Source organism: Mustela nivalis, assembly GCF_964662115.1.
Source record: "Mustela nivalis genome assembly, chromosome: 1".
Classification (NCBI taxonomy): domain Eukaryota; kingdom Metazoa; phylum Chordata; class Mammalia; order Carnivora; family Mustelidae; genus Mustela; species Mustela nivalis.
In genome coordinates, this window is record NC_139020.1 from 207,119,695 (window position 1) to 207,133,163 (window position 13,469).

The 13,469-nt window shown below is 51.7% G+C and overlaps 1 protein-coding gene across 10 annotated transcripts in view; it reads left to right on the forward strand.

Annotated features, from left to right (window-relative positions):
* Positions 1 to 13,469, forward strand: part of CACNA1A (calcium voltage-gated channel subunit alpha1 A) — a 285,358-nt gene that overhangs the window by 219,172 nt on the left and 52,717 nt on the right. For all 10 annotated transcript variants that reach the window (XM_082729516.1, XM_082729517.1, XM_082729519.1 and 7 more), the window contains 5 exons: positions 597 to 1,057; positions 2,171 to 2,309; positions 3,874 to 4,003; positions 8,319 to 8,378; positions 9,092 to 9,198. In XM_082729516.1, coding sequence (XP_082585642.1) covers positions 597 to 1,057; positions 2,171 to 2,309; positions 3,874 to 4,003; positions 8,319 to 8,378; positions 9,092 to 9,198 — 897 coding nt within the window. The remainder of the gene's footprint in view (positions 1 to 596; positions 1,058 to 2,170; positions 2,310 to 3,873; positions 4,004 to 8,318; positions 8,379 to 9,091; positions 9,199 to 13,469) is intronic.

Here is a 13,469-nt window from a genome sequence, read left to right on the forward strand (position 1 = left end):
GAGTGCTTAGAGCAGCCGCTGAGAGCTTTGTTACTGAAGTGTTTGCTGTTATTAGGTTTATTCGTGTTTATGATGCTTATTTGGGTATATAGTGTGCTCTCCCGAGCTAGGATATTGGGAGGGGACATAAATACATCAGGCATGTAAAGCCATGAGACAGTTTTATCCCTAAAAAGATGGTGTCCCCCTATCAGTTTTAACCACCCCTGAAAACACTATGGGCCCCAGTCCCACCCAGGACCTCCGGGGGCGGACCTATAGGCGGAGGCAGGGGGCTTTGGTTTGGAAGAAGGCAGGCTCTGGCAGAAAGTTCTTTTACCCTCGGGTCTCTCCCCACAGGAGTAGCCTCATCCCCGAGGAAACAGCAAGAGAAGCACCACACTGAATTCTGGGGGGCCGGGACGTTACTCTTCCATGGGGTCATGATCTCCAAGCAGGAGTCAGCCAGGCCTCTCTCGTGTCAGGGCCTGGGGAGCTCCAGGCCTCTGGGTCCAGGTGTATACCCTGAAGGGTGGAAGCTGAGTCAGGGTCTAGAGCATTCGTCCTATTATTCTCACTCAGTTACGGGTCCTTTCTCATTGGCCTGCCTTCTGCAGAGAGAACCAGGGCCCTGGGGTCCCCGTGTCAGGCCCCAACCTGTCGACCACCCGGCCAATCCAGCAGGACCTGGGCCGCCAAGAGCCACCGCTGGCCGAGGACATCGACAACATGAGGAACAACAAGCTGGCCACCGCGGGGTCGGCCGGCGCCCACGACAGCCTCGGCCGCCCCGGTCTGCCCCAGAGCCCCGCCAGGACCGGGAACAGCACCGAACCCAGACCCACGCCAGCCCCGCCCATGGCCACCAACCCCCAGAATGCCGCCAGCCGCCGGACGCCCAACAACCCTGGGGACCCGTCTGACCCCGGCCCCCCCAAGACCCCCGAGAACAGCCTTATCGTTACCAACCCCAGCAGCACCCAGACCAACTCAGCAAAGACTGCCAGGAAACCCGACCACACCACAGTGGACATCCCCCCAGCCTGCCCGGCCCCTCTCAACCACACCGTCGTCCAAGGTGAGACCCCCACCACCCCCGGCACCGGGAGGGGCACCTCATGTCCCTGGGGCCAATGAGGTGAGCAGGGCCCAGTCCCGGCAGCCTTGGCCAAATGCCCCTTGACAGTGAACCTACTTCTGTGGCCTCAGTTTTTTCCTTTCCAAATGGGTATAGATGCAGTTCCTGCCCGCATGGGACTGCCAGGAGGGCTAAATGAGATAATACACCGTGACCTGGCACATGGCCTCCAAGAAGTTCAGCGATACTGTCTGCTGGGAGGCAGTGTGTTTTACACGTACAGAGTATCGTACTCTTCAAGTGTTAGTGCAGGTCCAGGCCCTTGAGGGATTGGCAGTTTGTGACCTCCCTCCAAGTCCCCCAACCATGTACAGTTGGGGTCAGAGAAGCAGTGAGAATTTAGAGATGACCCACTGAGCTACTTATTTCCAAAGATGGTAACAATAGCCCTCTTGGTAGTGCCAGCTCTATGCAGGAGAATTTCATGAATCTGCTTGATAAATGCTCACCACAGCCCTACAAGGAGGGTCTTGTAATTGTGACCGTTTTATAGATAAAGATACTGAGGCTCAGAGAAACTCAGCCTGCCCAGAGACACAAAGCAAGGCTGCAGGATCAATGTTTAGGAGGGTAGTGGCCCTTGCCATTGAAAGAGAGGTATTCATGGTGGTGGGATCAGGGTTACCATCTGTGAAATGGGTCTATTGGAGCTCATGCTCCCTGCCTCCAAGGACGGTGTGATGATCCCACGGGATGGGGGTAGGTTTGTGTTACCATCCCATGAATGTCCACCAGCCTCAGGGTTGTTGAGTGGTTGAGAGCAGGCACTCTGGGACCAGGTTCAAATCCCAGCTTTGCCACATCCCAGCTGTGTGACCTTAGGCAAGTCACTTCACCTCTCTGTGCTAGTTTCATCCTCTGTAAAATGGGGAGTATAAAGTACCAACCTCACAGGGTCATGTGAGTATTAAATGGACTAATGTGGTCCCTGGCGTACTGTGGACACTTTACAAATCTCAGCTGCTTATTGTCTGCTCTGGGGAGCGGACGGGAACCCCCAGAGGCTTATGGGAAATCACGGAAGGAGCCCTGTGTTGGTTCTTGTCCCCACAGTGAACAAAAACGCCAACCCAGACCCACTGCCAAAAAAGGAGGAAGAGAAGAAGGAGGAGGAAGACGACGACCCCGGGGAAGACGGCCCCAAACCCATGCCTCCCTACAGCTCCATGTTTATCCTCTCTACAACCAACCCGTGAGTATGGCCTGTGGCCAGGGCAGGGTGCCTGGGGCTTCCACTGGGTTGGTGGAAGTCAAGCCAGACGGCAGGCCCACCCAGTGGGTACTGGGGAGAATGGTCTCCAAGATCACCATTAGGCCATAGGGGATTTTTGAGCAAATTTTAAAATGATGCCCTTTTCTTGAGTCCTGTAAGAAATTTCTCATAAAGATAAAAATCTCATAAATTTCTCATAAAGTATTGATGTAGGGTGAAAGACCCTTTCCAACTATCATCTAGAAATTATTGTCATAAATATTCAAATCTACACCACCTGTAATATGAGAGGCACCCCTAAAAAATGTTTGCCTTATGCAGTGCACAACCTATGTCATCATACATGGCGGCCCTGGTCCCTGAGCTCTTTCTCCTAACCTCTCCTCCCCAAGGATTTGGATTCTAGGCAGATGGTCTCTGAGTTCCGTAGCCCTTTGTCTTGGGCATCCTTGAGGAAGATAGATTATTTAGGAGAGAAATTTATCACGTGCATCTCACTGTGGCTTCTTTGAGGATTGCATTTTTCCAAAGGACATTTCTTGAAACCCTGGTCCGTCAAAATGCTTCCTGACAAAAATCATGTCAAAGAAGCTGGTCAGTAACTACTTTCTATTACCTGCCTCTTGAGACCTTTGAGTCTCATCCTACATACTTCCTTTTTTATGTGGTTGAAATTATCTATTTTACTAGGAAAACATTTATGTGGTATTTAGTGCCAGGCACTGTTGTGAGTGCTTTACCAAAAAAAATAATAAAATTATCATAATAACGCTATGAGTTTGGTACTGTGCTTATGCCCACTTAACAGATGAAGAAACTGAGGCCCAGGAAGATGAAGTTACCTGCCCAAGGTCATACCGCAAGCAAGTGGGAGAGCCCAAACAGACCAATGCCAGCATCCGTGTTCTTAACCACACACACAGCCTTGCTGCCATCCACACAACTTTATGACATATTTATAAATATTATTAGCTCCACTTAAGAGGTTAGGTACTTATGTATTATCCCATTACCACATCAAAGGCTCTGATAAGGTCTGCAACCTATAATTTCAGTAGCTTTCTGGAGGCCCCTACTATGTGCCAGGCATATATTAACATTTTTGATCTTCACATTCTTTTAAGGTAGGCACCATGATTATGGCCATTTCACAGATGAGAGCTTTAAGGCACAGAGGGGATAAGTAACTTGCCTAAGGTCACTCAATTAATTAAAAAAAAAAAAAGAAATCTCTTTAACCCAGAATTTCCCTGTTTTATTTGACCATGGGACATTTTATGCATGAAAAACCTTTTCATCCCCTGCAGAATCGGGGAAACTATCAACTTATCAACAGGGCCTATGAATATCTCCCCTGGCTGAGGGCCCCCCCACCTTCTTGGGGTTCCATGACCTCCATGAAAGCCCCCAGGTGGAGGATCTTGATACTTTGTTGGGCACGGGACCTTGGGGAGTGGTAGGTGAAATAAGAAGATTACAGAAGCAAAGGGTCTGTAAGCCCATGATCTGAGTAGACCTCTGCACACCCACGTGTCCCCAACAGCCTGCGCCGCCTGTGCCATTACATCCTGAACCTGCGCTACTTTGAGATGTGCATCCTCATGGTCATTGCCATGAGCAGCATCGCCCTGGCGGCTGAGGACCCCGTGCAGCCCAACGCACCGCGAAACAACGTGAGTCCCACCCAGCAGACCCCTTCCTGGCTGGGCTCCTCTGTTCCGGGCTCCTTTGTCCTGCATCCCTGAAAGCTGATTGCCATGGTGGAAGGAATGTCAGGGGTACCCCCTGGGCATAGCCCTGGGTGCACCGTGGCTGCTGGTTGGGAGGGGAAGTTCTGATTCCTGGAGGAGGTGCTTGGGGGCTGGCTGTTACTTGAGGGGACAGAGGCTATGTGTACGTGGCAGAGGGGAAATTGGCTGACAGTGGGTAGGGATAGAAATTGCTGGCATCCCTGGTAGAGGGAGTGAGGCTGAGTGATATGGAGGGACGCACGCTGTGCGTGGCAGGTATGGGGGTACTCAGGCAGGGGGTCCTCCACAGCCAGTCGCCTGGACAGCCAGGTGTCACCAAACAGACTTCTGGGTTTGGACATGAGCTTTGAAAGAAAGGGCTATTTTGACTCAGAAACGCAGCTGACACTTTTAACTTTTTGGAGGGCTAAAAAGCTCTCCCTTTAGGGGTCCAGGGTCTGCTAGCAGTTCCTGTTAATTGAGTGCTTGCTGTGTTCCAGGCACAACCCCAGGCACTTGGCACGTAAGCTCTCCCAAATATCCCCACATGGGACAGATGGGGAAACTGAGGTTCAGGGAGGCTAAGGGACCCGACCAAGATCACACAGCACAATTCCAGCTGTGCCTCCCCTAGGGCTCCCGCTGCTTCCTTCAACTGTCTCTTTATTGAGCACCTACTGTGTGCACAGCTCCCCTTGTGCCCTGCCAAGCAAGAATGAGTTTGTGCTTGTGGCTGAGACGGGGAAGCAAGAGATTGGCAGATGGGCACGTAGCAGATTCTGGACTGGCAGCAGCAGCCCCTGCCCCAGCTCCTTCCTGCCCCCCATCGCTGCCCCGCCCCCACTCAGAGCCAAAGGAACATTTCCCGCTGGGAGCTGGGCCCTGCTGCCCTCACTAAGTAGGTTAGGAGCCTGGCGAGACTAGAAAGCCCCAGAAGTCAAGGCTGCATGACAGGAGCTTACCTTGCACTTTCCCTTCCTCTGCAGGCCTGGCAGGGCCCCTGGGGACCCAATGGGGGAGTTACAAGGAAATAATTAGAACAAGGCTCCCAGAAGAAACTAGTACCAGGGCAGGGCTGGGGCTATACCCTGTTATCTCCTGCTGCCTGCTCTCCCCCCAGGGACGGCAGGGAGCCAGCCCCACGACGGGGCATCCTGAGAGGGGTCGGCAAACCCCCTGCCGCCTATAGGACATAGGAGAAGGCTCGGTCACTGGCTGGCAGGGGTGCTGCTGCGGTGCCCGGGCTGAGGGAACCCAGCCAGGCTCGGACCAGCCCCCGTGGAGCATTTGCAAAGCTTCAGATCCTGGTCCCTTCCGGCTGCATCTCACAGCTGAAACTTCTCTCCTCAAACCCCACCGCCTTCAAGGACACTGTGGCCCCGCACTGCCAGCTGATGCCCAGGGACCCCCTCCCCCCGTTCTTTTGTTGGCTGAACTAGAACAGACCTCAGAAGAGTGCAGGAAACACGCATGATCCATCTCTTCAAGGATTTAAAGCCCCCACAACCCCTCCCAGGGGCAAGAAATAGAACAAACCACCCGTGACCACGGCCTCCCCGGTGCACCTCTTCTCTCTGGAGTCGAGGTTCACAAGCGGGGACAACGTCTGTGGGCACATTTCGTGACTTGGGGCGGGTGGCAGGGAGCCACTGGCGTCTGGAGGGCGGAGGCCGGGGGTGTTGCTCGGCCCCCTGACAGTGCACCTGGGCGGCCCCTACCACAGAGAACAACCCTGCCCTGAGTGTCCGTCACACCGACCTTGGGAAACGAAGCCTGGAGGTAACCATGATACAACACCCCCTCCCCCACTTCTGGAATGAGCTTAACTGCTCTCATTTTCCCATGGGCTCATGCTTTCTTAAGCACTAGATTTTGGTTTTGCTCCTCTCTGACCCTCAACAGATAGAATCCTTCCATGCCTCTCTTCTGTCACCCGACATCGTGTCCCCTGTGAGAGGAACACATTGTGGCAAGGAGTGACGGTCATTCTTTTTCATGGCTGTTTCGTATTCCTCTGCTGATGTCTGTTTGCATCATTTCCAGGTGAAAATACTGGCCACACACCCCACCCCACCCCACCCCGGGTGCGTCTCTGGGGGTACATGGGCTTGACTTTCTTCAGGGTAGAGAACCAGAAGCGGAGTTTCTAGATCAGAGAAGCTGTGTGCAGTCAGGCTTGCCGGCTGCAGCCAGATGTTTGCTGGACGATACGATGACGCTCGCACAGGCAGCGTGGGGGGCTCCCGCTGCTCCACAAGCCTGTCAGAACTTGGTGCTGGAGACTTGTGTGCTTGGCGGACTCCGTGGCTATGGAGGGGAATCTGTCTGTGACTTTGATTTGCATTTCTCTGGGATAAATGGGTCTGAGAACATCGTCGGATTAAACTGAGCCACAGGAAATTGCCATTCATAAAGGTCAAAGGATCTCCATATTCTGTATAGTCAAAGCTAATTTGTTGGTCTCTTGATTTTCTCTTGCCCCATCTAATTCATTCCGTTCTCCAGAAGTAGATTCCCCTGACTTCCCAGGCTGCCCTTCCCCGCTCCCTGCCTTCCATTTTCTCTCTCTGCTTTTCACTCGTTGCTTTGCTTAGTCATTACTAAATGAGCAGCCGGTACTGCCAGGCAGAGGGCTAAGCATCCAGGATTGACAGGGTATAAACGGTCCCCCAGAGATCACAGAACACCAGGTCCTGGACCTTGTTGAGCCCTCTACCCAGTGCAACCGGATGCTTTCTCTGCACCCAGATACCCCCCGCCCTTTGCACCTGTCGCCCCACCTCAGGAAGCTGGCCATCCTGACCACTCTGATCCCTACTGGCCCTTTGAGCACCACACAAAATGGGAATGTGAGTTGCGACCACGTGGATCACAGAGCCCAGCACCTACAGGACCCAGTACAGTTCCAGTACTCATGCCTTCATTCAGCAAATATTTCTTGAGTGCCAGCTCTATGCTTGGACCTGGATATTGACCCAGAGGGGCTACAGGGACAGCCAAATGTTCATGCCTTCATGGGGCTGACATCGGGTTGGGCACATGGACGATAAGATCACTAATGACTATAATAAATTATGACAAATAGTTTGCCAGGATGGGTGGTAGGCTTGGTAAGGGAAAGTGCAAGTAGGACTTGAAACAGGCAGTGGGTGAAGGCGGCACTGAGAAAGTGATGTGTAAGCCAAGCCATAGAGGAGGAGAGAGAGAGGGCATCCAGTGGGATGTGGGGAGGAGCATTCCAGGCAGAGGTAGCCTCCTGTGCAAAGGCCCTGGGGTGAAGACAGGGTGACAGGAGCAGAGAGAGCAAAGGGGAGTGAGAGGAGGTGAGGGCATAGAGGTGAACCCCCCAGAGTGCTCACGGCTTTGGTTGGGGGGCGGTGGCAGGAGGATTATGACTTTTACCTCAAGTGAGATCAGAGCCACAGAGAATTCTAGAGCAGAGAAGGACCTGAAACTGACTCGGGTGTTCACAGACGTCCTCTGGTGGTGGGCCTCAGGAAATATCAGCTCCTTCCTAACGTGAGTGTGATGGGAGTCAGGCCCCTGTATTTGCCACCTGCCAGACCCTTGCACTAACCCAGTCACATCCTCACACTAAGGTTACACCAGAGGTGTGTGGTGACAGGGCCTGAGAGGGGACAGGCTGCAGACTGCTGCGCATCTAGGCAGAAACCTCCCTGCCTGGCCCTATCTGTGTACGGCAGGGGGTGCAGGGCAAACCACCCCACCATGGTGAGGATGTGGCTGCAGAGCTGGGAGGGAGACCACAGTGGTGAATTTGACCCCCTGGGGTCTGACTTAGGTGGTCATGTTTAAGAGACCCTACAGTTTCTCACCTAGGATGCCCAAAAGGTCAAAGGCATTAAGAGGTCAGACTGATCCCCAACAAGGATGCAGTCCTCCCTGAACTCCCCCAAGACCACCTTCAGTTTATATTTCAGCTTTGGGCAAATAAAGAAACCCTTCCCACTGGTAGACCAACCATCCTGAGTGATTTTGTTAGGACGTTGCTGCCATCTGCTGGAAAGTTTCATACACAACATAGAAATCTGTACTAAGACTGGATGGGATGGGCCCTTGTGCGGTGCACACCCTGCCCAACTGTATGTGGCAGCCATGTTTCCTCTCTGCTTCGGAAAGTGTGTTCCTTGGGGACTTTTCTGGAGACGACACACCCCAGTGGGCCGTCACTTGGTTCATGGGGACTCTGCTGGAGCAAGCTAGTGATCTGTTGCCCCCTTGCTTTTATCCCCTACAGGTGCTGCGATATTTTGACTACGTTTTTACAGGCGTCTTTACCTTTGAGATGGTGATCAAGGTGAGTGCTGAGAGAGCCAGGGATCTAAGGGAATCTTCAACCTCAAGAATGCCACCCTGAGGCAGGTGGCTTACCCAGGGGATTAGAAATGCTTGGTGTGTTGGAGCAGCAGCAAGGACTGGAAGGAATGAGTGAGAAAAATGGGAAACCAGGGCAGGGAGATGAGAACAGGGTGACAGGACAGAACCCGCAGGGCCTTGTGGGCCACGGGGAGGACTTTGACTTTTGCTCCAAGTGAGGCGGGAGCCATGGAAGATTCTGAGCAGAGAAGGGACTCAACTCATACCCATGCCCACAGCACCCTCTGGTTTTGCTGGGGAGGACAGACTTGAGGCAGGGGCAGGAGGGTGGGAGCCAGGAGAACCAGGAGCAGGCGGCGATCATACTAGTCCAGGCAGAGGGTGATGGGGGGCAGATCAGGGTGATGGTGGACAAGGTGGGCAGATTCTTGGAAGGTTTGCTGATGGATTCCACGTGGGGAATAAGACCAAGAGGAGTTGAGGGGGACCCCGAAGTTTTGGGCCTAAGAACCAGCAAGTCAGAACTGCCTCTCATGAGATGGGGAGATACTTTGGGCTCCCCCACGACCTCGGGCTGCTGTCCCATCCCTCACCATGTCGCCTCCTGGTGCCCCTCCCCCAGAGGCTGGAAAGGTGGGTCTCGATCCCCAAGGTGGGATGTGGGATCTGAGCATCATCTCTTCTCGCCCGTAGATGATCGACCTGGGGCTCGTCCTGCACCAGGGTGCCTACTTTCGTGACCTCTGGAACATTCTTGACTTCATAGTGGTCAGTGGGGCCCTGGTGGCCTTTGCCTTCACGTAAGTCTCCTCTTGAGGCTTCTACTTGCCTCTTTGCCCCCTGCCCTTAGTTTGGGGCAGCCCACTGGATCAGGGAATATGTTCTCAGGGTGTAGAGATGGGGAGAGTGGGCTCTGAGGGGTGGGAGACATCCGCATGCCTCCAGGAAGAGCTTCAACTGGCTTTTGCATGACGTCCACTGTGCAGGAAGAAGGAGAAGGGACCCTACCTTCTACCTCCTCACACAGCCGCGTCACCGAATCCTTGCTCTGCTGCTTTCAGTAGAATAGCCCCGCCGGGACATCTCATCTTCCTTCTGCTCTACAAGCTCCACCCCAACCGCTGTCTCTCTGAGAGCCCCTTAAAAAGAAAACCAGGAAATGAATGTGCATGAGAATTCAACCCCCCCCACCCTGTGCCTGAAGGCCCTGTAGTTGTAGACCTGTGACTCCCCTCCATGTGTCTTTTACTTCTCCTGGCAGTCCTAGGACTCTCTGCCTCCAGAAAGGTCATGCATCATTGTGCAACTCCAAGATGGCACCACGGGCCAAGCAGCCATTCCATCCAAGATGGCACCCAAATTGTGGGAACCCGTTTCAAGATGGCACCCAAGGGCTGGGCAGCCACTAGATCTTAGGGCCTTGATAGCAAACTTAAGCAGTGCTTTCCTCAAATTATAGATGTTTGGAGCAGGTTGAGAAGACCCAACAAGCTCCTAATCCAGAAACGAACTGTCTTGGGGACCTGTCTGGGCCCAGCACCATGGATCATTCCCAGAAAGGAAAGTCTCGGAGGGACTGTGACTCATCTCACCCCCATAGTGAGAAATCAGAGGCTTCCTTTGTGCCTCTGCCCCCTAGTTTCCTTCTCAGGAGATTTTTAGGGGTTCTTGAATGTCCCCCTAACCAAATAACAAAGACTTGGTTTGTCAGGAGGCCAGAGTGGTGGCTCATTTCCAATTTAGGGACTAACGTGGGCCACTCTCGGATTCTTCTGTGGGAAAACAATGAAGTCAGCTTATGTCAGAACAGCCAGAAAGCCCCAAGGTTCTGGATGTCTCCAAGCTGGTGGAGAGGTACCATAAGGGTCAAGAGGCTGATATATTTCTGACTCTGACCAGACTTCCCACCCCCCACCTTTCTCTTCTACTTTCTTTTCCTCTTTCTATGTCTTCTCTCCTTCTACCTTGTCTCCTTTGTTTCTCCTTCTTTCCTCCTCTCCCTCCTTCTCTCTTACCCTTTTTTAAATGAGTACTTAAGTATTAGAGCAATGGAAAACACTAAAAAACCACAAAATTTGACTATGTTTTTAACGTGTTCTGAAGTTTCAAAAATTAAATAAGTGCACGGTGAATTAGAGGAGAAAGATTGCCACAAATAAGCAAAGAACTATTGGCATTCATATATAAAAAGCAATTGCAAATCAACAAGAAATATGAACCTCAGTAGATAAATGGATGAGGGATGTAAACAAAAATTTTGCAGAACGCTGACAACTAAAAAAAAAAAATGGGGAAAAAAATCAGCCTCCTTAGAATTCAGAGAAATGGGGGCGCCTGGGTGGCTCAGTGGGTTAAGCCACTGCCTTCGGCTCAGGTCATGATCTCAGGGTCCTGGGATCGAGTCCCGCATCGGGCTCTCTGCTCAGCAGGGAGCCTGCTTCCCTGTCTCTCTCTCTGCCTGACTCTCCGTCTACTTGTGATTTCTCTCTGTCAAATAAATAATTAAATCTTTAAAATAAAAAAAAAAGAATTCGGAGAAATGGAAAATACAAGTAAGATACAATTTGTTTCCTACCAAGATAGCACCAGTTGCTTCCAAAAAGATTTTTAAAGTGTATCTAAGGATGTCATGAAATATGCTCGTTCCTCCCTCCATCAGGTATTTGAACGACTCCTACAAGGTATCTGGTAGGCACCGTGCTAGGTCCTGAGAAAATTTCAATTCTGAGGAGCCAAAATATTTTACTGCCCTCAGCCTGAGTGATTCTATCCCCTGTGGAAATTATTTCCATGCTGTCTGTCTCCATTTCTGTCCCGAATCCCATCCCTCGTTCCTATTTCATTCTGCTTCTTTCTCTTACCCCTTTTTTCTCTTCTTCCCTTTAACTGCCTCTCCTGCTCTTTCTCCTTCTCTGTTTCTCTCCATTCCTCCTTCCCTCTTTCTGTGTGTCTCTCTCCTTTTTCATCCTTTTCTCCCTTTTTTCCCCAACCCTGCATTTTCTCTTTTCTGTTATCACCTTCTGTCTCTCTGCTTCTCTTTGCCTACCCAGCCCTCCCCAGCACATACATGTCTCTCTCTGTCTCTGTCCGTCTGTCTGGTTCATCTCCTCTCCTCTCTTTCTTTCTCTCCTTCCTCTGACCCTGGCCCCCTGAGCCTGACCATCTACCTAACCTGTGTGGCCTAGAGAAAGGGGACACTTCTGACCCGGGACAGCCTCTGCGGCAAGGGAGGGCAAGTTAGCGGGCACCTCGCTCAGACTTCCTCTAGCCTTCCAGGGTGATTTCCTCCCAGCAGCCATCAAGTCTCCTAGAGCTCGGGAGATGATAGGTCAAGGCGGACCCTGTCAGCCACATCCATCTGTCCACACACAACCACTCCTTTGCCAGCTCTGCCTGGGGTGGGGAGTTTTGCTCTCCATGGCCACCACTGGGTATAGAACAAAAGAATTGATGACAGGGGCCCATCAGCTCACCCTTGGCCTTGGCACTTTCCTCCCAGACCTCTGTCAGAGCCAACATGCTTCAGTAAGAAGGAGGGGGACTCCACAGTTGCCCTGCCTCGCCTCCATCCCCCAATTTGACCTCACAATTTGGGGAATGGGTGGTCTTCCAAAGACGTGGGACTTTCAACCAGAGAACTTTCACCATAATAAGCTATAGTTGACAATATGCTGTTTCTAGGATCCCTGGAGCTATAATTGGGCTCTACTTTAAGCAAACAATTTGCAAAATCAAAATTATTTTTCCACCAAAAATCAATCAGCAGTATGATTCTTTGTGTTGCAAAAGAATCTGCTAGAGGGAGCTGATTTTTTTTTGAATTTTCATTTTATATATGAAATTATACAAGGGCATTCAAAATGAGCCTACAACTCACAGAAATCTGGCAGCATATTTGTAGTCAATCTTTTAAACTGCTTCTATGAAGTTGCTACAGGCATAAAGCCAGCCAACCCATGACCTTGAAAATCCCCATTTTGTATTTTTTTTTAATTCATATGCAAGGAAAAGGTCCAGACTGGGATTTGAGGACATCCTCTAAGCCTCAATGGGCTTATAGATCATGCAGGAACTGGAGGTGTGAAATTTTTCCAGTGGGATCCTGACAAGTGCTGGCAGCTCTCAAGGGGTTTTGGGAGAGCTGACATCCATGCGAGTCCCGTTGTGTGATGGTCATGGGGATAGGAGAGGTAGACCCTGAGACCCCCCTGCCAAGACCCCCCCTACCTTGCTGCAAGGAATCCATCTGGTGCTGCCACCTCTCTTTCAAGGCAGGGTTGCAGGCCTGGCACAGTTGGCCAGGCACCTTGATCAAGCCACTCCTGCATGCCCAGGGCTATATCTGCCCAAAATCCAAAGCAGGAGTCCTCAGGAGGTCTCCTCAGCAAGGTCTCAGAATCCTGCCCCTGGCTGCAGGTTTCTGGCCTCTTTTGCCTGAGAACATTTCTCGCCCTATGAGGACTTTCTTACTATCTTTTCTTGTTACTACATGGATATCACATTGGTAGGAGTGGGAAGTCTCTGAGGGTCTCAGCCTGAGAGCCCGACCCCAGAGTCCTTTGCTTCTTTCCTTTCTGGTCTTTTAGCTCAATTTATCAGTCCAGTGCCCATCTCCTCACAGACAAGGCTGAGACCCCCGAGAGGTGTTAATTAGTCTTATTGCTTTAGAAAGAGCCTCCTGCAAGTCTACAAGTTTGTCTCTTATATGCATGTCCCGTCGCCATTCTGTGCCTCAGTTTCCCCATAAAGCCAAAAAATTTGACTGGATAGTCCATCACAAACTCCATATAATTAATCCCCCCGGCAACCTCCTGTGGGAAGTTGTCTCACTGTTCCCATTCTGTAGAGGAGGAAACTGAGGCCCAGAGGTGAGTCTGGCAGGATCGCTAAGGTGGGGCTCAACCGACAGATTCCAGGGTGCTGCCCATCTCACAGCTGTGAACGTGGAAGCTTTCACAAATCAACAGAAGGACACTTGACCGCTTAGCCACCAGGTTCCTCGAAAGCCTGGGGAAGGGGGCACAAGGCTGCTCCTTTCTTCGTTGAAAGGAATCTTGCTGGTCTGGCCTTT